The 25,117-nt window shown below is 37.4% G+C and overlaps 3 protein-coding genes across 3 annotated transcripts in view; 1 reads left to right on the top strand and 2 right to left on the bottom strand.

Moving 5' to 3' along the window:
- Nucleotides 1-25,117, bottom strand: part of LOC140141852 (uncharacterized) — a 625,910-nt gene that overhangs the window by 194,910 nt on the left and 405,883 nt on the right. The gene's annotated exons all lie outside the window — the stretch shown is intronic.
- Nucleotides 7,794-15,028, top strand: LOC140141848 (V(D)J recombination-activating protein 1-like). The gene is made up of 3 exons (XM_072163716.1): nt 7,794-8,070; nt 9,607-9,721; nt 10,301-15,028. The coding sequence occupies exon 3, from the start codon at nt 11,722-11,724 to the stop codon at nt 14,287-14,289; it is 2,568 nt and encodes an 855-aa protein (XP_072019817.1). The 5' UTR covers nt 7,794-8,070; nt 9,607-9,721; nt 10,301-11,721; the 3' UTR covers nt 14,290-15,028.
- LOC140141849 (uncharacterized) lies at nt 15,067-19,274 on the bottom strand. The gene is made up of 2 exons (XM_072163717.1): nt 18,980-19,274; nt 15,067-17,522 (listed from the first exon to the last, which is right to left on the bottom strand). Exons 1-2 carry the CDS (start codon nt 19,050-19,052, stop codon nt 16,309-16,311), a joined length of 1,287 nt encoding a protein of 428 aa, XP_072019818.1. The 5' UTR covers nt 19,053-19,274; the 3' UTR covers nt 15,067-16,308.

Genomic DNA, 25,117 nt, shown 5'->3' with positions numbered 1-25,117 from the left:
AAATAAGAAATAATGTAGTGCCAAAATAATGTACCCTTTTACTGAAGGAGCAAAGTTTAACAAGTTATAACTCCGCTTCTGGATATCGTTTGAAGTCAAATGATATATCATTGTAAAGCTTATGATATATATTTTCTAAACACGGAAGAAAACAAATTTGACCAGGGGCCGACTTTACGAGCGTTTCGACCTGGACGGTCACATATGTACTGATATTCTTACAATGGTATGCTCCTCAACAGACATGTTCACCCCTGGTTATTACACACTTTACCATTCCATGATATCCAGTACTGAAAAAGGGGAAAAAAGGGAGTGGGGGCAAGTGATTATTGGCACACATTTATGAGGCACCTGTAATAATAACCCACTTTAAAAAAGGTAGGAAAACAGTACAGAGAAACGTTCCTGCTTGTTACCATCACATTAAAGCCTGGAAATAAGCAGACTGGAACCAGGAGTAATTTGTTTTTGAACAGCAATATTTGAAGAAAAAAAACAGGAGCATTTTCAAATAGTAAATCCTTTTCTGCATAATTATGCAATATAGCATTCCAGCACTACTGCATCAAGTGCAAAAATTGGAACCAGGAGCAATTTTCTAAAATAAATTGCTCCTAGTTCATGTGAATTTTACAAGAACCAGGAGCAATTGGTGGCTTTACAAGGACAACTTTTGCTCCCCGCGCCCACTTATTTCCAGGCTTGATCGCATTATATATCTAAACCATTTAAGGTTTGAAAGTTGGAAACCTAAAAATTTGGTATGTAGTAAGGGGAGGAAGGGGAAGAAAGATTTTTGGCATGCTGAGGGGGGGCAAGCCATTTTTGGCAGGCCAAGAGAGGGGAAAACAATTTTTGCCACACAATTTGGAAATTTACCCCCCCCCCCCCGACTAATAATTATTGCCAAGACACATGATCGGGTGCAAATGCGAGATTATCTTTGCGTGTACATTGTACACTGTACAACTGACACGCAAGACAATTTGTCCATGTGCACCACCCAAAACATGGATCAGAGACCTTTGAGTAGTACTCAACTAGGTTTCATTATCATTGAGGTATAGGACTTTTTATTTTTTCGGAGAAGAGCAGGAAGGGCAACTTTTTGATTATATTTCTACATGTTCATACTACATACTCTGAAAATTGTAGAAAATTAGCACAGGTCAGTTTTTTTTAAATCACATTTTTGGTCCTAAAATGGGGGTTATAGCGCACTCAACAGGCACTCTCTCCATAGGGCTACGTGTAAGGGATGCACCATTAGGTTCTCAGGGTGGGGGTAGGAAGTTTTAAAAAAAAAACTTCACCCACTAGGCCCTACATGAGCAAAAAAAACAACTTCACCCACTAGGCCCTACATAAGCAAAAAAAAAAAAAAACTTTCCCCACCAACAAAAAAAAAAAAAAACCTTTCCCCACCTAAGTGTAGGCTTATTTATAAATGCATGAAATTAAAAAAAAAAAAAAAACTTACTTCAAGTGGCGAAAAAACAACAACTTCGGGTAATGAAAAAAATTTCTTTCCCGACCCCAACTTCCTACCCCCCTGAGTATCTAATGGTGCGTCCCTAAAGACCAGTTATAGAAAAATAGCCCTAAAATAAAATGACTCGTTCATTTTTCCTCAAATTTTGCATATGATGTAGATTTTTTAATAAAAAACATCTGCAAGTGGTGTTGTTGCTGCTCTTCTAAATTCATTTATAAAATGCCCGCCCCAGACTAAGGTGATACTGTAGAGTGTTATATAAATGGGATGGGACACTAAGAATTGACTTTCAAGGGCTACGGTCTTGTGATCAGCATTTCTTTGACATCTATGGTTCAATGCATAGGTACCGTTTGATAGTTATAGTGCAGGGCGATCTATTTCAAAATTATATTTATCTATTGCTATGGTAGTTAATCCGATTATTACGTCACTTCGACAGTGAATTGTAAACACCAGGCCCATACATAGGATTTTTTTGGGAGTGTGGATTTTGTACAAGTGGACCTTTCTCCAAGCGGGGTAATTTTATGAAAAGAGGACCTTTAGACTTCACAAAATTTGGACCTCTTTTGACCAAAAAAGCATAAAAACCTGATTTTTTGTTTTGCTTTCTATCAAATTCTATGTTCGCAAATTGGAAATTTTTTCACACCCCCGGGTGTATGGGCCAGGCAATTCCAACGAACAGAAGAGAAACATCCGTCCATTTTTTTCACCACTATGATTATGTGACCATGCTGAACATGTTCTAGTAGAATATTCTAATTTCCCAACAGGAGTGTACAAATGTTGTGAATGTTTGGTCACAGTATATACAAAATATTATTATTCAATACATGTGAGGAGAATGTGAGTTAATGTGCACTGTGCTGTCTGAGAATCCAACACCTGATCAATATTCAACTTGACTTTGGATTCTTAGCTCATTGTCATGTTGTTCTAATAACAATAAACTGCTCAACAGAAATTTCTTCCACCCCACATGTGCACATCTGCACAGACTACACTGAATTCCTAAATCCCCCACCCCTCATCTTTCACTGTATTTACATATAATTATATCTAAGAGGGCATGGTAGCACTATACAAGCTCTGACTCATGATTGGAGAGTTGTGGATTCGAACCCTGGCAGCTAGACGCCCTCATTTTTCAATGTTCTGGGTTGACAACTGAGAAATTTCCAGACAAATTTTATGTCAGTTTACCACCAGAAGGTATAATTCACAGACTACACTGCATTTCTGAATTTCTCACCCCACATCTTTCATTGTATTTACATATATCCAAGAGGGCATGGTGGCACTGTACAGGTTCTGACTCATGATTAGAGAGTTGTGAGTTCGAACCCTGGCAGCTAGACACCAGCATTTTTTAACATTCTAGGTTGACAACTGAGAAATTTCCAGACAAATTTTATGTCAGTTTACCACCAAAATCTGGACATATGATTCTGTGATGGCAGGTATGTCCAATTTACATTTAGTGCATGATCTTGTCACAACTGTGCAGTAGGATTCTTGTAATCGGAGGCTGATATCATGCTCATGTATGAACTTTCAAAACAAACCATGAACAAGAATTTTTATATGGCTTCCATAATACTCTAAAACATATTTTTGATAAAAAGTTCACAATTAAATTTAGACAGTTTCGTCACCCAGGTTGGGAGACTTCTTCAGTAATGCAATGATCCACCTACTTTCCTGTGAAATTTCTCATTCCTCAGGTTCACAGTTCTTAACAGCAGATCATATACATGTGATGCGAAACTGTCTAAACAGCTGAGTAGACATTGGATTTGTCTACATAATTTGTAAATTTTTGACTTTATACAATCATGATGAATCTATTCCAAAACATATTTCTGATCACATTTACTACCCTAAAACAGCGGTAAATGGTCATTATTTTACTTTTTTAAATGTTTCATGTTCAAGGTCCTGTCAAATATACATTTTTTTTCTGATTTTGACATCCTAAATGATGTACTTTGATTTTTGACATTTGTGAAAACTACCCTTTTTACATGTTTTTTCTTCATGAGCATGATATCCTTCTGGAAATACAAGTGTATATTACAGTAATAAAGAGTGCCCCTTTAAACTTCAAGTTCCCCGCTCTTTCCTCCCCTGAGATTCTCGCATCTAACTGCTGACAACACAACTCTCCATATTTCCATGTTTACCAAGCTGGATCAACCCACCGTAATGTTATTAAATCGTCAAGCTTTTCAGCTGAGATTTCACTCTCATGTTCTCATGACATTACATTTTCAAAAAAAATATAATACATCGCTGAGAAAATGTTTCACATTGTTAAAAAATAGGTTATTCCAGTTGAGATCCATACCCCCCATGGGCCCATATTGTAGACATGACCTTAATCGTCCACACAGGGGTGTGTTTCAAATGGGGGGTCCCTAAATGGGTGGCTCCATTTGAAATCTACACCCCCTGTGTAGGTGATTAAGGTATGTCTTAGGGGGTGCATGGATTCAACTGTAATAGCCAAATAGGCTCATACAACATAGTCTCTTTGCCAACCGTGTTATATCAACACATATCATATTATTGTACTGGGGTTAACCATTCTTTCATGTTCAAAAACTGGTCCACAGCTTTTAAGAATGTTCAAATTTAATGTTACATTGTTAATATTTCAAATTAATATGGTTAATAAAATGAGATGAGCACACACCCAGGGGCAACAAACATGCATAGCTTTTAGTTAACACTTGTAATCTACTATAAAAATGTAATGAATTATCTAAAAGTTTAGAGCGTTAAACATCACTTGAATAGTCAATATGCAAACTTTTAACACTGGAGGCGTCAATTAAAACATTATTTTAACTAAATTTTTATTTCCTTCAAAATAAACTCTTTTTATCTTCTTTTTGTGAACAAATTTGAAACCAAGAAAGGAAGTGAAGTCTGTAAAAAAAGCTGTTGTAATGTTGGAAGGTGATGCTTACAGGGATTTTTTAAAAGAATTTTGCATTTTATTTCAAATTGAACAATTCGGTGAAGAACTGACATTTAGTGAATAAATTTGTTTTGCTAAATTTTGTTTCAGTAAAATATTACATCCATATATGTATATAAACATGAAACAACACATATTTAAAGCATTATTTCTCAATATGCGAGTAGACAAAAGTAACAATGCATTTTCTCATGAGTGGTGAGATGAGAGGGGAGAAACTGGGGGAGGGGGGACTTGGATTTCAAGTTGTATATCACCTGCGAACAAAAAAAACAAGTCAAAAAGGGTATTTTTTTATGACCGGGCGCAATACTCGAGTATCACATTTAGGGTATCAAAAACAGCAAAAATGGGGGGAAAGGGTACCGTAATTGTGCAGATGCTACTAGAGAAGGGTCGATAACTTGGCATCAAGATGTTGACAAAAAAAAGTTGAAGGGAAAATCCTGGCAGGGCTTGAAATAAGCAGGAGCAAGGGGCAAATTTACCCCTGCTAAAAGGCAAAATGCCCCTGGTTCTGAAACAGAACTGTATGTATTTGTATAGACCAGGGGCAATATTTACACAAAAACACCCAAAATTGCTCCTGGATCTGGGTGTACTCAAAATGTATGATTTTTGTTGGCTATTCTTCAGGCCTCTTGACATGGCTATATGGGCGTTTTTAAGTGTTTTCATCATGACTCATATTTGCTTATAGGGTAGGAAAATAACCGTGTAGTACCTTCTTTGCATTCATGAAAAATACTTGCTTGGGTCACTTTTTGAAAGTTATTGTATGCGGCTGATATATAACTTCAAATACAAGTATTGACGATTTGCTGTCAGTTAACATCACAGATCGACATTATGTTGTCAATAGACCTGGCACCCTCTAAATATTTTCGACATGGACTAAACTGATCATGGGACATGTATCTGGAAATGCATAAAATATTTAAGCACATTAACCATGTTAACACACAATCATGTACAGTGAATCTACATTATTTTCTGGACTAACCCAATGTTTCTTTAATTCACTGTATGCCCCTTTAAGTTACTGTAACCTTTCCCCTTCCCCCTCAATGGGCTGTCTGGCTGGTCCATAGTTATTATCATATTGCTTCCATTTCCATGTCTTATTCATGGCCTACACTCGGAAACAAAGTAAGAATCACCTACACTTTTCGACCTAATTTTGTGCCCTGGGTGCTTTAGTGCATCACTTTCTGAGGGTGTTTATTAAAGTGATGAAAATCAAATTTGGAAACTTGTAACTTTTGCACATTATAACGTTTCTGTAGCCTTAAGGTTTTTTTTTAATGTACCTTATGAATATAATACCTTATGTATAAAACAATCTCTTTCCCCCTTTGATTTACCAAAAATCTCTTGCTTCCCCCTTTTGCCCTGCCAAAATATGCTTCCCCACCTTTTGCCCTGCCAAAAAAAAAAATCATTGCTCAACCCCTTATCTATGAAATAAACACTCTCCAATTTCCAAAGTCCCCTATATAATTTATATATCAATTCAAACTGAGATAGCCTACCTAGATATAGCATTGTTATGAAAGATTCACACAAAAAACAGACCACAAGATAAAAGTGAATTTTGAAATAGCATAATTAATCAATGTCTGACTAACCAACCCCATCCATCAACTCCATTTAATACAAAAATGGTACAAACAAAGGCCAATCAAGGACACAAACAAGATTTTGGATATATTTTATGGACTAACATTGATATTAACAAATGCAATTTGCCTTTAAAAGTCATGCTTCGATGGTTTTATTTGTTTGTTTGTTTGGTTTGTCCTTTGGTCCACATTTTGAAGTTGTGCAAGCTTACCTTAAGGGCTCAGTCACCCACCTTTGCACAGTATTTTTTGTGGGACCTGTGAGCACATCAGACACATCAAATTGCTTTCGGAATACAAGGAACGTCCTTCTGATTATCAAATAATTTTTGATTTTTTGAAATTTTCCATATAAATTATTAAAATTTGACATTTTTTGACATTTAACAGTCTTTGAAGTAAACTATAATAAATCTAATATGTACTTGTGAATGTAGCTGGGAGGAAAAGCTGACCATCATATATGAAAATTTTAACCTTTCGTATTGAAGATATTTACATGAAGTTTCCCAAAAGACCTCTATAGACAATAAAGTTTGCATTTGCAACAAACCAAAAAAAACAAACAAACAAACAAACAATTTCAGTAAGCTGCAATGTGTCATTAAAGCCATAATATGTGATTTGCTCCGGCGACATCCTTCTTGAATTTCTACTTTTTGCATGATTGTAATGCCCAATGGTGTACTAAAATACCATGTGAAAGACTAAGTCTGAAGGGCTTTAATTATAGTAAAAGTTTTTATATCAAATTCGGAGATCTCCAGTTCATTTTTATTCTGAGTCTGATGGCTAACATGTCTCAAGCATGTGAGCTCATGTGAATTAGTGACGTATAAACTATGTGCATATCACTATTCGTCTTACGTCTTATACATCCCAGCTGTGTGAAGCTCCACTCAATAATAATATGATCAGTGAGCTTATACATGCATTGTCGGTGCTGGAATGAAATAGCAATTTTCTTCGATTTACCTCACCTGTTTGGCTCGAAATTAAGATGGGACAGTGTCATCTGTAAAAATTAACATTTAAATAGGAATCTATTCTTTATTCTTCAAATCACACATTATTGCTTTAACTATGTTTCACTTTGAATCATGCTGTTCCATTGCATGATATAATGATTCATTCACTGCAGTCTACATAAACCACACAAGTCTGTACCCAATTGATATTCACCATTAGGGCCTATATAGGCCTAAAGACACCTGGGCTATATATTTGAAACTGTTGAGGTCAAAAGATATTATACCGAGAAAGATTACTGACTCAAAATTGCACCATACGTAACGCTATGGTAAAATTGATATGATTATCCGCCATCTTGGTTTGTCGTTCATGGAAGGCAGGAGCACCCCCCCCCCGACACACACACAATGGGGGGATTCTCAGCTGGAAGTGCATCTACATGGAAGAACCCCCAAGTGATACCAACAATTCTTGGAAACCTGACATTTACAGTATCTGTATCTAAACAACCTGTGTATCTGTATGCCTAATCTACCTATCTACATTGAGGGGGGGGGCAACTTTCAAAGGGGCAAACCTTGATGCAAATGGTAATAAGCCCAAAAAGTACATAAAATCTTAGATATCAGGTCACCAGCATCCCACAAGGGGGCAAGAGGGGGAGGGTAAGACTTCTCAAAAGAGGGCAGCTGTCCCCTTGTCCCTCCACAGCAATTTTCTCTACAGCAAAATACTTGATGAATTGCTCGCGCATGTGCGAGTTTTCAACCAATCAGCTGCCGTAAATGCCATTTCCGAGGGCATCCCGAAAGTCTCCGAACATGAATCGCTGATCGAGCCGATGACGTCCCGAGTCACAGGGATTTCCCAAAAGCTAAATATAGTACCTTACCCTGGTCATATGCGATTGCGCATGCGTGAAAACCGAAGCTAACAAAAAATGGCGACCGATTTATTTTTTTAGCTGGTGAAAATCGGTGGAGAAATGGGTAAGTTTCAAGCTTTTAAAAGAGCGTAATTTCTATATTTCACTAATTTTCATCAATTTGAAGACATTTTGAGAGTAAAATTTGAATCAAATCTTATGAAGTAACCCGATTTTTCCTTAAAAGGGGCATTTTTCCATGGTCTTGCTGACGTTCATACACGTGTAACACACGTCGAAATCGTATTCGGATCATTGTAAATATCATTCGGTTGGGCTCAAAAATCAGTCTGTGAGCTCAAATTTGTCGGATTTTTCCGGAAAAATGGCATAGCTTACAGTGCTAGACTGAGCCAAAGCCTCATCAGTACATTACGAGAGTTGTGAACATGATTATAAGCTTACTATCAATCATACAGAGATGCCATACTCATGATACTGCCCATACAGACCATGGACATTGCATGTAGTAAAATGCAATAACAAAAAAATTGTAAAAAAAAAAAAAAAAGTTACAATAATTATGCTGGTTTGGTTGGACGTGTGCGTGTAACAGACATATTTCGGGGCTATTTCGGAGTATTAAAGTAACATCATTTATTATTTCTCTGCCAGCCGCAGCTGCACAGCCGGCCAGCCTTGCTTGCAATTGCTGGCTATCATTTATCATTTTCTTTGGATGGTGGGTCCCAAATATCCTGGTGGGGCGGGGGGGCATAAATATTTGGAAAGAAAAATAGAGGGGTGCGGCTGGGGTCATAAAATTTTTGTAGAGAATCACACGATGACTACAGATAGTGTGTTTATTTTATTCAAATTATCAAAAAGACTGATTTCAATACAATTTTAGCCAGGTTAGCTACCCTAGGGGTGGTGTAAAAAGGTGGGGGGGGGGGTCATACAATTTTTGTTGCAGAAATCAATTGGGGGAGTCTATTATTGACGCCGACTTTTTTGTTAATTTGGGATCCCCTTCCAAAAAATAGAAGTTCAGGCTGCCGCGGGATGCCGGCTGAGGCAACACAATGTACATGACATGTTAATAATGCAATCCTGACATGATCGATCATCATGTACGACAACAGTCATGATTTCTTTTTAAGTCCCCCCCCCAGCTTCAGAGGGATACAAATTTTCAGGGCCCCTTTTGCATCAGCCCCCCTTTACGAAAGTGTTTGTGGATGGCTCCATAGGCCTCAAATATTTTTATTTAATTGACACTTTTGACAGGAATCTGAAAAGTGAAAATTGATCCATATTTTAACAAGTAGAGTCGTCAATGTTGCATCGGTCAAGTAACACAAAAATCATTCTTGATGTGTTCTTGTTGTGTGTGGCGTAGTGCGATCGCAAGTCATCCTATTGGGAAGCACCGTCATGATTGGAGGGCCGAGGGTGTGACTGCTTTTCGGCAATGACCTATGCATATATTTCAAACCAATTGGAGGATGTGCCCCCACCGTCTATGATGCTACGCCCACTGTGTATACGAGTCTTGACAAGTGACAATCATGAAATAAAACAAAACAAACATAGCAACTTAGTATTTATTTCATATATTTATTGCTTTTTTTTCTTTTTTTTTTCTTTATTCCCTCAGGCTGTGATGGTGCCAGGATTGGTGCACTGTATGCATGAAAAAGCAGCCTATATCGAGGCACAGTGGTGGTGCATGATGGTATAATTACATAACACTACATGTAGTTTAGATACAGGTAAAATACAAGTTATGTTAAGTTACTGTATTTGCTGTTATTTTCGCTAAGATGATTTTTTGTGACTTTCGGAAATTGTGAAAGACTTCAAGTTAATTATTTTGCAAAATTTATGTAGGTGTAAACTTTATTTTCATGTGTTGGTATTTTCACGACTGCACGCCTACTCATAAAATTCTCGAAAATAAAACCCTTGTGAAAATAACAGCGTATACATATATTACTTGTAAAAATACCCATGAAAGAAGATGAGGCATTAAAAACAGTATTTTAATTTTCAAATATTTATTTTGTATTTGCTTCCAAATAAATTTTGAGAAAAATTGTTAAATATTTTGTAGTCGGTCTTTGCCAAAGACCCCTCAGGATCTATGTTAAGGGGTGAGCAGAATGCCTTAAAAAGGTACAAAAGAGTAAGCGACAATGATTTTAAAATCCTATGTACTCATAATGTGTGTATGTGTCACCCGCAATGTGATAAATTACTATAATTATTTACTGGCTTTAATTTTTTGTTTGTTTTTCATTTATAATACAAAATAAATAAAAATGGTTTCCTGTTTTTCTTCTTTTTTTCAGGTTCACACTGTTTTTGAGCCACAATCAACCACATGGCAAAGCAAAGTACATGGCAGATAGTAACATGCTTTTGATACGTGCCACAAAATTGGAAGTATTTTCCAACATAAGCCAAAGAGTGTCCTGAGGCTGCCTGCCTGCCTATGGCTTTGACCTCGCAAATCTTACACCGCCGCTGTTCCAACAAATGCTATGAACTGTAGACCCCAAGATATTTATCTTGCACTCCAAAAGCCGGCCTGTGCATAGCTTTTACCTCGCAAATCTTACACCGCCGCTGTTCTAACAAATGCTATGAACTGCAGACCTAAGATATTTATCTTGCACTCCAATGCTTATGGGTAAGAGTGCAGCAGGTCTTAGGTTCATATTAAGGACTGTTAGGTCTTAGGTTCCGCTCACAAATACCAAAATATTGCATGGGCAATTAAAATTGTGTTACACATTTTAAAGGCAAGCCAAAGAGTGTTTTGAAGCCTGTGGTTTTTGCCTCGCAAATCTTGCACCGCCGCTGCTACACCATACTAATGACTCTCAATCTTCGAGTAGCATTCATTGTGCGAAACAGTTGAAAATCATAATTTACAAGCATCAGCTGCTGGTTAACTGGCCCTAGTTTTAGTTTCCACCATGTTGTAAATAGTATATTAGTTTATTACAAACACCTTTTAAAATGTTTCAGTAACTTTCATATTTTATAGTTTGTATTTTGATAACGTTTGTCATTTTATTGCTCGAGCAATTAAAATTTTGTTACATATTTATAGGCAAGCCAAAGAGTGTTCGTCAATCGACGAGTAGCATTCATTGTGCTAAACAGTTGAAAATCGTAATTTACAAGCATCAGCTGCCGGTTCTTGTAAACAGTTGTTTTAGTTTCAACCATGTTGTAAATGGTATATTACAAACACGTTTTAAAGTGTATCAGGTAACTTTTATATTTTTATACTTTGTATTTTTATAACTTTTGTCATTTTATTGCTCGAGCAATTAAAATTGTGTTACATATTTTAAAGATAAACCAAAGAGTGTTCTGAGGTCGAAGGTTTTTGCCTCATAAATCTTACATCGCCAAGCAGCTCCACAAAACTAATGACTCTTAATCGATTTAGTAGCATTCATTGTGCTAAACAGTTGAAAATTGTAATTTACAAGCATCAGCTGCCGGTTCTAGTAAACAGTTGTTTAAGTTTCAACCATGTTGTAAATGGTATATAAACACCTTTTAAAATGTATCAGTAACTTATATATTTTTATACTTTGTATTTTTATAACTTTTGTCATTTTATTTATATAAAACTAACATCATATTATATAACATAATTAGTACAGTTGTAGCTTCATTTCATGTTTGTCTTTTTCGTTAGTTTCTGTTGCTCTTAAGTTCAAATCATATCGAAGGTTGGTTCCCTCTTTTAGGAATGGAAAACCACATTTCTTACTTGAAACTGCACTGCAGAATTTGTGGTGGTTTATTAGCCAGATGTCAACAAACACAAGAAGCCGCAACATATGCTGTAACTGGCTCATTGAAGGATAAGGATGATTCTGTTCCGTGGCATTCCATCCTTCTTGACTTGGAGAAGTTTAAAATTGACACAATCCATGATGACCCAGAAGTTCACCCTTCTCATTTTTGTCGCTTCTGTTATATGACCATAACAGCCTCCATTAAAAACCCCAATTATACTCATAGAACCACAATTGCTCAATTTGGACCACATTCTGAAGTCATCAAGGATTGTGTCATTTGTAAACAACACTTATCAAGTCGAAAAGGAAGGCCTTCCAAACCTAAGAGAGGGGGATCTAAACCAAGATGCGAATTACTCGGTAACTTACATCTTTTGCCTCTACCTGAATCTATTAAAAAAGCTCAGAAAATTCTTCTCTCTAGATGTAGGTCTGACATATCTGATAATGCTATGGACGTGGAGGATTCTCAGCCTGAATGTACTCAAAAACGCACAGTTGATCAATCAACATCACCTTCACGTCCTGAAACTAAAAAGGTGAGAGGCAAAGGCAAGAAAAAGTTACTGAGTGAGCTTGAACGAGAGAGCAGCAGAAAGCGTAGGTTAAAACCATACTTGCAAAGTTTGCACAATTTGGCCAAGGAAGAGTATGACGACATTAACGATGTTTTTGGCCACTTGCGTCGAACTCTGCCACCCCTTCCAGAAGACGAGTTACCTCCATTGTCCCTCACACCACTTTTCTGCCTCTCCATGAAGAGCACAGCTGGTATGACCGACTCGCAATACAAAACCGTTGCTAATGCCACAAACAAACATGTACGTCTGCTAGGGCACACAATTTATGCTCCACCTCATGCTCTTCGAAAGGCAGAAATGTGTATAAAACCAGGTTATGTCAAATTTGAACTCATTCCCTCGTCCATGCACATCTTTCCTTCACATAACCATTTAACCGATTCTGAACGCTGCAAGTCAATCAATTTATTGGATGGACTCTTTAAAGATCCTGCAACTTTGCCACCCAATATCATTGGAGAGCGCTTTCGATATGACAAGGCCGTAGCTCAGACTCTAAGTGAATATGAAGAAGTGGTTCAGAATCGGTTGAATGAGTTAAAGAAAGAAGGTGTGCAAGTTCCTGATATCCTTGATGTGACATTTAAGGATGGGGCTGATGGACTTGGGGATGTTGATCGATACAAGGGCATAACTTTCAGACCCTTACCCACAAATGCCCTGAGGCATGCCTTTTCTCTCCTCGAAATATCCTTTAATGTGGATAACCGGAAGCACTTAGTATACAGGGCAGCACGTCCCAACTCTGGACTGCTTTGTCGCACACTGCTTTCCGCCATCGCGGATGAAAACGACCCAACTTCTAGTGCAGTGTGTTTGCTTCCGGTAGAGCGAGAGAAAAGGGAACTTCAGGGCAAGGTTGTGAGGTTTCTTGATCCCAAGTTCTCTTCTTCATACAGAATTAATATTATCACCACCATGGTTGACGAGAAGCTAGAGCGCCATTATAGAGGCCTCGATATACCTGCAAGCAATTTTGGCTGCACGCTCTGCTTCTACAATAAGAGCTCGGACCAAGATATTATAGAAACTGTACCAAATGAATGGAAGAGAACTTGGGAAGACACAGAGATAAGGGCTCTGAAACGCAAGGAGGGTGGCTGGAGATCAAAGGACGAAAAGGATGAATCCTCAAAGGGAGTAAGGGCAATACCCCTTATGACAATCACACCAGTAATGGATGCCACACATGCAGACATTAATGTATCTGGGAATTTCATTAAAAAAATCTACATCAGAGAAATTGCCAACATTCGCAAATGGGAAGAGTCCGACGCTTTGGATAAAGCAAAAAACGACCTTGATGAGCAATTGCGGAAGGTTCTCGGTAATCCTCAGAAGCTTATGCAAGGTGGCAACTATGGTAAGGATATGGTGAATGTTGAGAAGATCAAACCGATTCTTCAAACGCTCATCCATGACCAAACCAAGATTGACAAGTTGCTTAAGCTTCTCGACTTGTACAACAAATTACGACGAGTGTGGCGTGCAAACTATCCGAAAGAAGAGGTAGCAGAGGATTTAGAGCACTATAAGGCTCGGGCACATGAGTTGGGCGAGTTGTTACGACAGAAATTTGAATATATCAAGAAGTGGCCAAACTATCTTCATAAGATTCTTGCTCATGTGCCAGAAATAATTGAGTCAAACGAGGTAAAGAGCTGTGGTGCTGTGGCATCCGAGGCTAATGAAGAAAGAAATAAAGGTTGGAGAGAGAATAGAAGACGCCACAGTCGCAAGAATTTGTTGTATGAGCAGACCGACAACCTTCGTTACGCTTGGCTGTCTTCAAGCTATCGTCTGCATGTGATGGCAAAAGTTGAGAAAAGAGGCTACCGATGTGGAAAGTGCCTCATGTTGGGTCATAATTCCAGGACGCGTGCACTAAAACTTATGAGTCGGATTCAGATTCAGATTCAGATTCTGACCCGATGAATTAGGCTTGCAATCATGACTCATAAGTGTTTGGGTAAGTCCTGGAATTTGAGAATTCATCCAATTCAGATTTTGATTTCCAGTTGTTTTTCTTGTGTTGGTTTTATTCACACATTCACAAGTGGTCAGCCAATATAATTTTTTCTTTTATCACAAATATATATTTAATTGTGTAAGCTACTGTCTTTTTTTTTTTACAAAATATTGCCAAGATGCAATCTTTGGGTCCATTCTGGTTGAGCACTTTAAGAGCCTGATATTTTAGTTTAAAAAGTTCATAAACTTAATTATTTTGAATTTCATAAAATTTAATTATTTTGATGTTGCTTAATTGCAAAGAAATTTGCTCTTTCAGCTCCTATAACAAAACTTCCATTCTCTGAAAGTAATTTCTATATTTCCGGTACATTTGACACCTGAAATATTATTCTAAGATTGAAATGGACTGTTAATGTGCTCAGATTATAAGGATGGACCTTTAAGAACCAACCAAATTTTATGTGTGCTTTTACCTTGTACCTCAGTATTTAAAACAAGACATTCAATGTATGTCAATCATATTTTATGTGTGCTTTCATGATATATATATATCTCTACGGTATTTAAAACAAGACATTCATCGTATGTTAATTTCAGTATTTTATAACCAAATGTTGGCAAAAATACATTGTAGCAGCTGATTAAGCCAAAGCATTGCCGGCCATTTAATTTGCAAAAAAAAAAAAAAATGTTTGGTCAACAAACATCACTCATGTATTGCATTGTTTTTTTACAAACTTGCATATGAAATGAAAACACTTCCAAATTACTACATGTACCTCTAATGCATGGAAGCTTAAGGGTTCATTTTGGACTCATGTTTTTATGGAATACAAAAAAATATTCAGTATTATTGTGCCAAAGGAAGAACACATTTACCTCATGAGACTGTCACAACACAAGAGTAGTAAATTAGCTTGTAAATTAGTATTTAAAAATAATACATGTACTTGGTGCTTTAAAATATGTTACATGTAAGGAGGTGCTTTCAAATAGTGTATCATTGTCAAAACAGAGTTTATCATGCACGTCTTTCGAAATTCATTGAATATTTAAAAATGAACTTTCATTGTCCTCTAGTCTCCATGTACATTGTGACTCTATTTTGATGATTATGACATTTTTTAGTGTTATAAAAAGTGTTGTCAAGTATATTAGGCAAAAAAAAAAAAGGGCTCGTCTCAAAGCTTGTGCGCGCATTTGTAAAATCACACAATTTGACGAAAAAGAAAAAAAATCACATTTCGCATTTGTTTTCAAACTGCTCGTGAGCTTTGAGACAAACCATTTTTTTGGGGGGGCCTTAAAGAGCAGTTAATCACTCATTGGTATGACAAAACCTTTGTACCTCAAACTTGCTGTACTGTAAAAGTGGAATTTTTTTTTACTAAGTATTTTATGCACAGGTCTATAGAGATGTATGAAACCTCCAAAGTCGCAAATTTAAAAACAAGCAAAGTGCAAAATTGGCAAGCACAAAAAATTGCACATACAAAAATTACCACTTTTACAGTATAAAAAGTCTACTACATATGATGTATTCCAGGAAACATACATCTCTAAACTTACATGCTTGTATATACATGTACATATTATATAATCTTTTAACTGTTTTTCACCTTGTTCATCAACTTGCTTCTCAGATATTTATCACAACTCACATGCATGTAAATTGTGAAAATAACTTATATTGTAAGTGGAAAAGATTGTTTATTAAAGTTTTTTTATCAAAATAACAGTTCCATTTGTCCTTTCAGTGTCTAAAATTTTGTGTTGACTGTTGAGTTCCAGTGCAGAGCAAGAATTGGAATGAAAACAAAAATTTAAAACCATATTAATTAAAATGGTGTGAATCAAAGGCATATCAAAATCAAAATTTTACTCATGAAAACATTTCGACAACATATTTCATATCAGTTCTTGAATTTGCAACACATTCTTTCATGATGCTTCAATTTCCAACAAATTCAGTGTGATAAATTAATATCTAGAAATAACAATGCCATTGGTTTCAGAGAGCAGAGCTCTTCTTCTCGCTGAGCGTATATTTTCCCTACAAGTTACACAATAAAATGTACTGTCTAATTGTTCATCTTCATCTTTAAATGGGTTGGAATTGAATCCTTGACACGAAAAGTGATAATACAAGTTACATTGATCACATTGAATGAATTTGTTGGAAATTGAAGCATCAGCAGCGAGGTTGGAGCAGGCAGCTCCAACAGCACAGTTGTCATCTGCTGCCTCAATATTTGCATCCTCCATGAACAGCTCCTCTTCCTCTTCTTCATCAGTTACGTCGTCCTCTTCCCCCTCTTCATCTTCAGATTCGTCATCACTGGCACCGGCATCTTCACCCACAGCCCCTCTCAGATCTCCATCCTCTCCTTCACCGGCTATACCATCTTGATCTTCCACGTCATCTACAACAAACCCATCATCACCTGCTTCAGGTCCTGAAAATTCCCAGACTTGTGTATTTTTCAGCCCACCTAATGTGTAAATCTTAGAATTGTGAACTAATGCGACATGATTCATGTTCGAGTTTCCTGTGTGGAGTGTTTTCATGTTGGCAACATCATCAACTGGAATTAGGTAAGTTTTCGAATTAATGGTGTTGTCAGCATTAAACCCTCCACACAGGATCAAAGTGTTGTTCAGTAGTGTGCATGAATGTCTTGAAAGATGAAGTGCTTGTGGAAGATTGAGTTTTGTGCTGTGCATTGTGTTTGTGGTCAGATTGTATGTTATTGAATATGATGGTGGATATTTGATTGGTTGTTTTGGATCGATCATTCCAATCCCCCCAATAATGTATATCTTCCCTCCCACATGTTGTGTTGTGTGGTAAGCCCGCGCATCAGGAACATCTCCTGTTATGGTGGGTTTGCTCCAGACCAGCGTTTCAAGATCAAGAAGGTATGCCAGATCTGGATGGGCTGGAGTTTCCTCGGCGAACACGTGGTGAGATGGCTGTGGCAGGCGCTGGATACCACCAAACAAGAGGGCCTTATTACCAATTCGTGTAAATGTGTGGCCCTTACGCCCCCCTGGTCCATTTGTCTCATCAGTAGATTTGTTTGATGGTCTCATTAAACGCTCGCCCGTTCTGATGTAAGAGGCAACCCACACTTCTTTCTGATAAACCAAATCGTAACGATTCATGCCGCCAAAGCTGATTATTTCATCTGGACCTGAATAGAAAAAAAAATAAATACAAAAAAAAATAGAATTATTATCATTTTTTAATGTCTTTTTTAAGGGAGCGATCATTATTTATGACAGAGGGGGGGAATGGGTAAATTAGGGTTCAATTTTTAGTTGAACCAGGAGGGGGGATTGTTAAATTTTAAATGGAGAAAATTGGGAAAACAAGGGGGAACGCGAAAATTTTGAGCGGACGCGAGGGGAAACATAAATTTTTTGTCGATATTTTTCCAAAACGCCCATTCCCCTGCCGTAAATAACGATCGGTCCCTAATGATTTTTAAATTCATTGTGTGTCTATCCCCCCATGCAAAATAAAGGTTCGGTATGGTCAAAGTTGACAAATGCTTATAATAGGCTTTTTATTGAGCATTTTATTTGAGCCTGGTCATATCAGGACCCAAGCATGTCTCCACATGGAGCGACGGTTTAAACAAACTAACTAAAAATTATAAAAGTTCACATTGAATTTGGTGTTGTTTTCACATCCCGTCATTGCCGTCAACCATGTAAGGGGCTGTGCAATAATTATGAGCCCCCCCCCCCCGGAGTAAATTTTCCAAACAGCCTGCCAAAATCACTTCCCCCTCTCTCGGCCTGCCAAAAATAGTTTCCCTGGCATGCCAAAAAATCTCTGCCTCCCCCCTTTTGCACAAACCGAATTTTTGGGATTTGCATTTCCGCGGAATTCCGTACTGTTTTCCGGAGCCTTTTTAGAGTGTTTTATTTGAAGGGCGCCCCATGAATGTGGGCCAAAATTTGCTTCCCCCTCTCTCGGCTTGCCAAAAATTGTTTGACCCCCCTTTTTTGGCTCACAAAAATTTCTTCCCCCTAATTATTGCAAAGGCAAAGCCCCAAATTATGCAAATACATATGTACGGAATCTGGACGTCGAAACCAACTGGTCCTGTCTGCCATTTAAACTTTGGATGAAGATGTACACTTATTTTTACAAACAAATTTTCAATTTGTAATAAATTGATATTGTAATGCACTGCACTGTCGAATGTAGCATGTACTGTGTTTGTGTATACACGGCATGCACATTATACACACACGTTGTACATGTCCATTTGCACAAAGATATTGCCATAAATGCAAGTTTTATACACATTTCTCATCAATACAAACCTTTTTCTATTATATTTTTGACAAGAAGATTTTTTTTTTAAACAATATTTTGCGAATGTTTGATACAAACACCCGTACAAACATCGTGTCAAAATGCACACCACGGCGAAGAGCTGCCCCGCGCCGGCCCGGTAAATATCATGGAAGACATATGCATCGTGTGGTAAATGCACTGCATGTGGCGTGGTGTTTATCGCCTCTGTTCGGCTCAGAATATTGATTTATAATAATAATTTGTTCCCCTAAATATTTAATTTCATTCAAATATTATCAAAATTATGTTAAAATCATGTATTATAAAAAATAAGCTTACCAAAAAGGAACCCATCTCCGTACTCGATGTTCAGATACGGGAGTTCACTCCCTTTTTCATTTCTTGTGGTCATTTTTAACTCGATGTTTTCAAGTCCTCCTTTGACATTTACCAACAATCCCTTCGATCCAACCGTCTTTCCGCCATGGAAAACACCAATGCCATCTTCAAGTTGGACCAAAAAACCACCTTCATGTGGAAGATTTAAACTCTTTTTTGTTGTTTTGTTTTCGCCAAAATATGCGACTTCCACGTATAGCCCTCCATGTTTCACACACACAACACCGGTCCCAAGTCTTGGCTCAGGTTGTTTTGTTGATGCTCATTTGCATATCGCGACCTTTCAGAGTTCGTTCACGGAATGCCCGTATGTGGTGATCTACGCATGCTCAGTTGGCAAATTGCTGCAAATAACCTTTGCACTGTATATGCACAGGCTCAGAATCAGCCGTACTATTTTGCTACAGGGACTAGGGTAAATATATCGCTGTGCCCTCCTTGGCTATGTCACTGGCAGCTAATGCATAATGTCTTTCATTTTTGTGAAAATACGGCTGTATGCATGGGGACTCTGTCAGGAACTTTGACAAAAGGCGTGCACATAATCTAGTATATACATGAAGAAGAGAAAAAGGTTTCCAAACCTTTTATCACATATTATGCACATTCTGACCTTTTTATCTAAAACAGATAAAACAAGAATTGGGAAAAAGAGGAAGTGACCGACAGAAAAACTAGAAAGTTATAGATTGTATCCTGAAGGATGGTAAATTGTGTCTACCTGTAGGCAGGCAGGCGGTCTTAGTATATTATACACAGGTAGAATCCTCATGATTTCATGATAACAACTTGCAGGCCTATGGAGTACCTTTGTCATCCTACCTCTCAGTCTGGAGTATAAACCATAATGTATCTCAAATATGCCATGGTCATTAGTTAAAACATGCATCCAGTTGGGAAAAAATACAGCGATTTGTAACTGTCAGATGTGCATGCAGGGGAACTTTACAAAAGTACAAACAAATTCCCCCAAACCCAAATTTGCCAGCATTATCGAGCAAAAAAAAAGTAATTTTTTGATGTACTTTTGGTCAAAAAAGGTCCACATTTTTGGGAAGAATTACTACTTTTTACAAAATCACCCCCCTCCCCCGAAAAAAGTTCACCTTTTCAACCCCACCCCACTGTAAATTCCACTGGCCTATAAGTTGAATAATTAGCAGTTTTTAGCACAGAGAAATACTAAACCAATGCAGCATTGAAAATCACCCTGTTGAAAAAAACTCTCATAACTATGAACAAGAAACTTTCTATGTACCCTGTATTCTGTGCTGACCCTTACCCCAAATAATATTACACACTATTTCACAACATTGATACTTTGCAAAGGGTAGGAGAAACGTGTTATACGTGATGTCTATTTTCATATTCATGATGTGTTATTTTAAGACCAGATGCAGGAAAACAGCTTTTCCTAGTTTAAAAGTATGTTTCAATGTCTCCACAAAATTTGAAATCTTATTAAAGGTGAAAGACCTGATGCAACTACACATAACCCATAAATTGTCATTACCAGTGGCAAAATTCATTCCAGCATCTCAGCTCTTTGTTTTCATTTCTAAATTGCACGATTTTGTGAATGTCAAAAACTTGTCATGAACTTGTATTCCATAAATCTACTTTTTACCAATATGCCTACATACTATTATAAATTAAAACAGTCTCATTTCCAGAGGCTCAGTTCAATGTAAGAGATGAGTTTTTGTACCAATACATATAGTTACAAGACTGCATCCTGAAAGATGAGGTCATTGGAGAACTATATGAGCAATAATGATCTCATCCCCAGTGGCATAGCTCATTGACAATTATCACTAAAATGTGACTTCCAATTGCGGAGGATGAGTTTTTGTACCCAATACACTCAAAGGACATTCTATACATGTGGAAGCCTATTGAGGTTAACGAACTTGGGCTGACAGATGAGCATGTTTTCTTACCCAAATATGAATCCTGCTTAATTGCGCCAGTCAATGACATTCTACAGGAAATTCATATATATCTTGTCATGATTCTTGCACAAATTATACCTTAAAGGAGTATACTTTAATTATCAACCTAATCCCGTTATTTTTCTTCTCAAAATGAGATTTTGGTAAAAGAGCTATAAAAGTTGAGTTTCATCTATAAGTTGAGTTAGGCTTCCCCATGTTCATAGTGTAATTATAGTATAAACAAATACATCTGAAGTTGGAAGTTTTGCTTTCTATAAACAGGGTTCCCGCACTTTGAAGGCTTTAAAATTCAAAGACTTTCAAGATCAAAAGCATGATTCTCAAGGACTTGCCACAACACAAAAATCATGATGTGGCTATAGTGGCACGTATTAATGAAAGTGACAGCTCTTCTCCACTCCCCAAATTTTGTCAAAATTATACTTTAGGTAAAATTCCAATTTACAAGGATTTTCAAGGACCTTGTGCAAATTTCCAGGACTTTCAAGGCCTTGACAAGGTGTTTTCAAATTCAAGGATTTTCAAGGACCGTGGGAACCCTGTATAAAAAATTTAAAAAGCATTACTTTTAAAACCAAGCGGTTTTGGAACAAGTTTTGCGTGCTTTTGTAAATCGTCTGGAACATTGTAAGTCTATTTCAAGTTGAACTCAAAAGGCCTTTGACACCATCACTATTAGACTCCCAATGTTTGTAATACGAGATCAACTTTTCATTTCCAGCTTATATTATGAGTTGGCCTCAAGTGACCTTTGACCTAGGCATATGAACTTTAACATGACAAGAAAATCCCCATATTTCCCAAGTTTGATTGGAATTGGATTTAAGCTGTTCATATCAGAACAATTTGGCATCTTCAGCCTAATTTACAAATTGACCTCAATTGACCTGTGACCTTCCATTTTCAAATGATGTTGCACCATCAGTTTCAAAAGTAGGGTATAATTGGGCAAGTTATCAAAGTTATTTTGTGCCCTGGATCCATATGGTACTTATACTTTTAGGGTACATTTTCAGCAATTCCTCTATATATCAAGAACCTCTCAATATACAAGAAAAAGGATTACAAAATAAGGAAAATAATAATTGAACAATATTCCTGCAGACCATAGACCCTAGCAGACTGACCAAAATGGTTCAAATAACTTTCTTGCAAAAACAGTCAAGAGTGGGCTATTCCATTTGATATCCTAACACCCCTATGGAAGACATGATCTTAATCTCCCAAACGGGGAGATGAAGTCATCCATTTGTGTGGAAGATACGATTATATCTTGCATAGGGGGTGTATGTATTTCAACCGTAATAGCCTTATACAAGTAGGGCAGGCAGTCAGCTCCTGTATTAAGCCTACCCAGACTATTGAGGAAAACAGATATGCTGTAAAAGTTTCATGAAATTAGCCATGAAAAACTACTGCTTTGAATCAAGACTAAAAACAAGGAAAAATTGTCCGATACAGGATGTTGTCATGCAAGACTTATAAAGATGTTACAGAGATAACGGCCTTTGGCTGTTTATTTTGGTACAACCTCAAGATGTTAAGTAATGGCATAACTAGATTCTCTGAATATGACATATGTGACATGATCAAGGGGAATGAGTCGCATGTCGGCAATTTGCAATTCAAAGTTTTTTGCATCATTTTCTGGCAGTTTACAAATGCTACATTTTGATACAAACCCCATCAAAATCGGACATGTGGTTACCGAGTTATGAGCAATTATAAATGGCTGAAAACAATATAAAACAAAAGAATTTGAACACTGTTTTTGCCAATATCTCAAAAACAATATTAGCGACATCCGACTCATTCCCCCTGATCATGTCACATATTTGATCTAACCAGGGCAAAGTAGGCAATTTTGAAAATTGAGTTATTATCGTCATCAACTTGTACAATAATCAAGTGTGTTATTGCTAAAATTGGTATATCCCTAGTATACTTGGAGGTAGAGTAACAAGCTTCACAATGCCAATTTTCTTATGTATTTCACTGTTGTTGCTTACTATTTTAGTCTCCACAATTTCAATTTCACCATCGCAACCTTTAGACTCTTTGTGTCAAATCATATCACAAATTGTGCCATGGACCACAATAGCCTCATCCCAATGGCATACTTCAATAACCTCAATAAACAATCATAGTGCAAAATTTAACCTCAAGTTACAGAGGATGAGTTTTTGTACTCAAATTTTCTAAGGTCATTCAATGAATGTGCAAATGTATTGGGGTTAAAGAACTGTGCCCTGATAGATGAGCATGTTGTGGATCCTAGTGTGTGGGCGGGGAAGTTTAACAGGTCTTATTTTATATGGTGCAAAGGAAGGAAGCCAGTTGGCAGTGTGTTGGAGGAAGAGTTGTAAGGGGCAAAGCCGCATTTGACAAGGGGAAGGGGCATAGAAAAATATATTCAGGGAAACTCGAGATAGAGAGAATGAACGACAAATCACACATTTTTGGATCCTACGGTATATCCCTTCCAATCTGGTTAATTTCTCCCCTTTAACTGTTTAAGTGTGAAGTTGGGAAGTATGAAGCGCCCCCTTGTACAAGCTGATTGTATAATCTGCTAAATAGTCAGCAACAATAGCAGTGGCATAGCTGGGGCCGGGGGGGGGGGCAAAGCCAAATTTGTGTCCCAATCTGTCAATTATTTATCGTTTTTTGACAATCTACTCTTTGCCCTCCCCATTTTATCACTGAGAAATTTCTGTAGGGGGAGGCAATTTCCCTCTCGGCTCCCCCTGGCTACGCCCCTGACCAATTGTGAGCCCAGTTCGCAAGTTTAGATCATGAGGATCATTGCAATAAAGATTCATCTCTATTAGCCCATCGGGGTTGTGAATAATGTTGTGTATAAATGCAATCACACTTATAAATAACATTAACCTAGGAGAACTAACGGAGATGTGCCTTTGTTGCACTGAGCCCTCCATATAGGTGTACTACTGGGAAAAGGAATTGCTATTCCAATTTTAGTTCTATAGACCCTATCGAATACTACGTCACTCATCTTCATTTAAATAAAATTCTGTCCACCATAAGGTACCACAGGGCAATTTGCACGATAATACAATAACACATGTGATAGGTATGAATGGTTTTGGAATCGAACTAGACACCTGTCCCTCTGTCACTTAAAACTTAGAACCAACGTGGCTGCCATTTCAATTGCTATACTGTTCCGCTTTAGTTTATTCGATACAGTCTATATAAATACTGTCGCAACCATTGGGCAGACATTGCAGATACGTTTGTCTTCCTTGTATACTGGCCTACTTGTAGGTATTCCCTCATTCCAGGTATTGCCTAAGAACAGAGATGCAGATTTCTATTAATATGTAGTATTTGACCCTTATTACAGAAATATCTTCTTCTGAATGTCAACAGGAAAATGCTAGACTGGGGCACGCAGTAAAGTAGGTCGTAATCTCTGTGTTCATTCTATATAAAGTGAGCTATGAGTTGTTAACCTACAGTCAGTAGAGATATATTGAGGCAGGACAAATTCTGTACTTTGCTGCAAAAAAGTACTGTAACATTGAAAACTGAGTTAATTACTTTATCAACTTATTAAGTAAATTCTAAGGCTCTTGTAACATTTGACCTGAATCAGTGGCGTAGCGTCATAAGGGCACAGGAGGGCACGTGCCCCCCAATCAATTGCAAAATTTAAAAAATCCCACAGCAAAATTGCAAATAAAATGGCTCGCCCCCAAATGATGACCCACACTACGCCACTGACCTGAATAGTATCAAATTTGACCCCTGTATCCCCCCTCATTTAAAGAAAGTCCAATTACACTATTGCATAAGACCACATGCATGTATGATAGATATAGGCCCAAACCAATGACTTTTCCAACATAGCTAAATGTATTAACTGCTCTCAACCAGAAAGAATGAACAGTTCACCAACCCAAAGTGTTACAATTAAACATGACAACAAATAAACACAAATCCAGACCGGCACACAACCCAACTTGAAAAAGAAAGCAAGGGAATGTGCCATTATGGGAATCAAACCCATGACATTCCGACTTTGCTCTCAACCAGTTATATAGGCCATTTTTGTAAAACATAAGTGAACAAAAGCTTTAGCATAATTTGCACTTATTCT

The sequence above is a fragment of the Amphiura filiformis genome, chromosome 20, assembly GCF_039555335.1.
Source record: "Amphiura filiformis chromosome 20, Afil_fr2py, whole genome shotgun sequence".
NCBI classification, from domain to species: domain Eukaryota; kingdom Metazoa; phylum Echinodermata; class Ophiuroidea; order Amphilepidida; family Amphiuridae; genus Amphiura; species Amphiura filiformis.
Note: the sequence above shows the minus strand (reverse complement) of the source record. Positions and strands in the feature narration are given on the sequence as shown.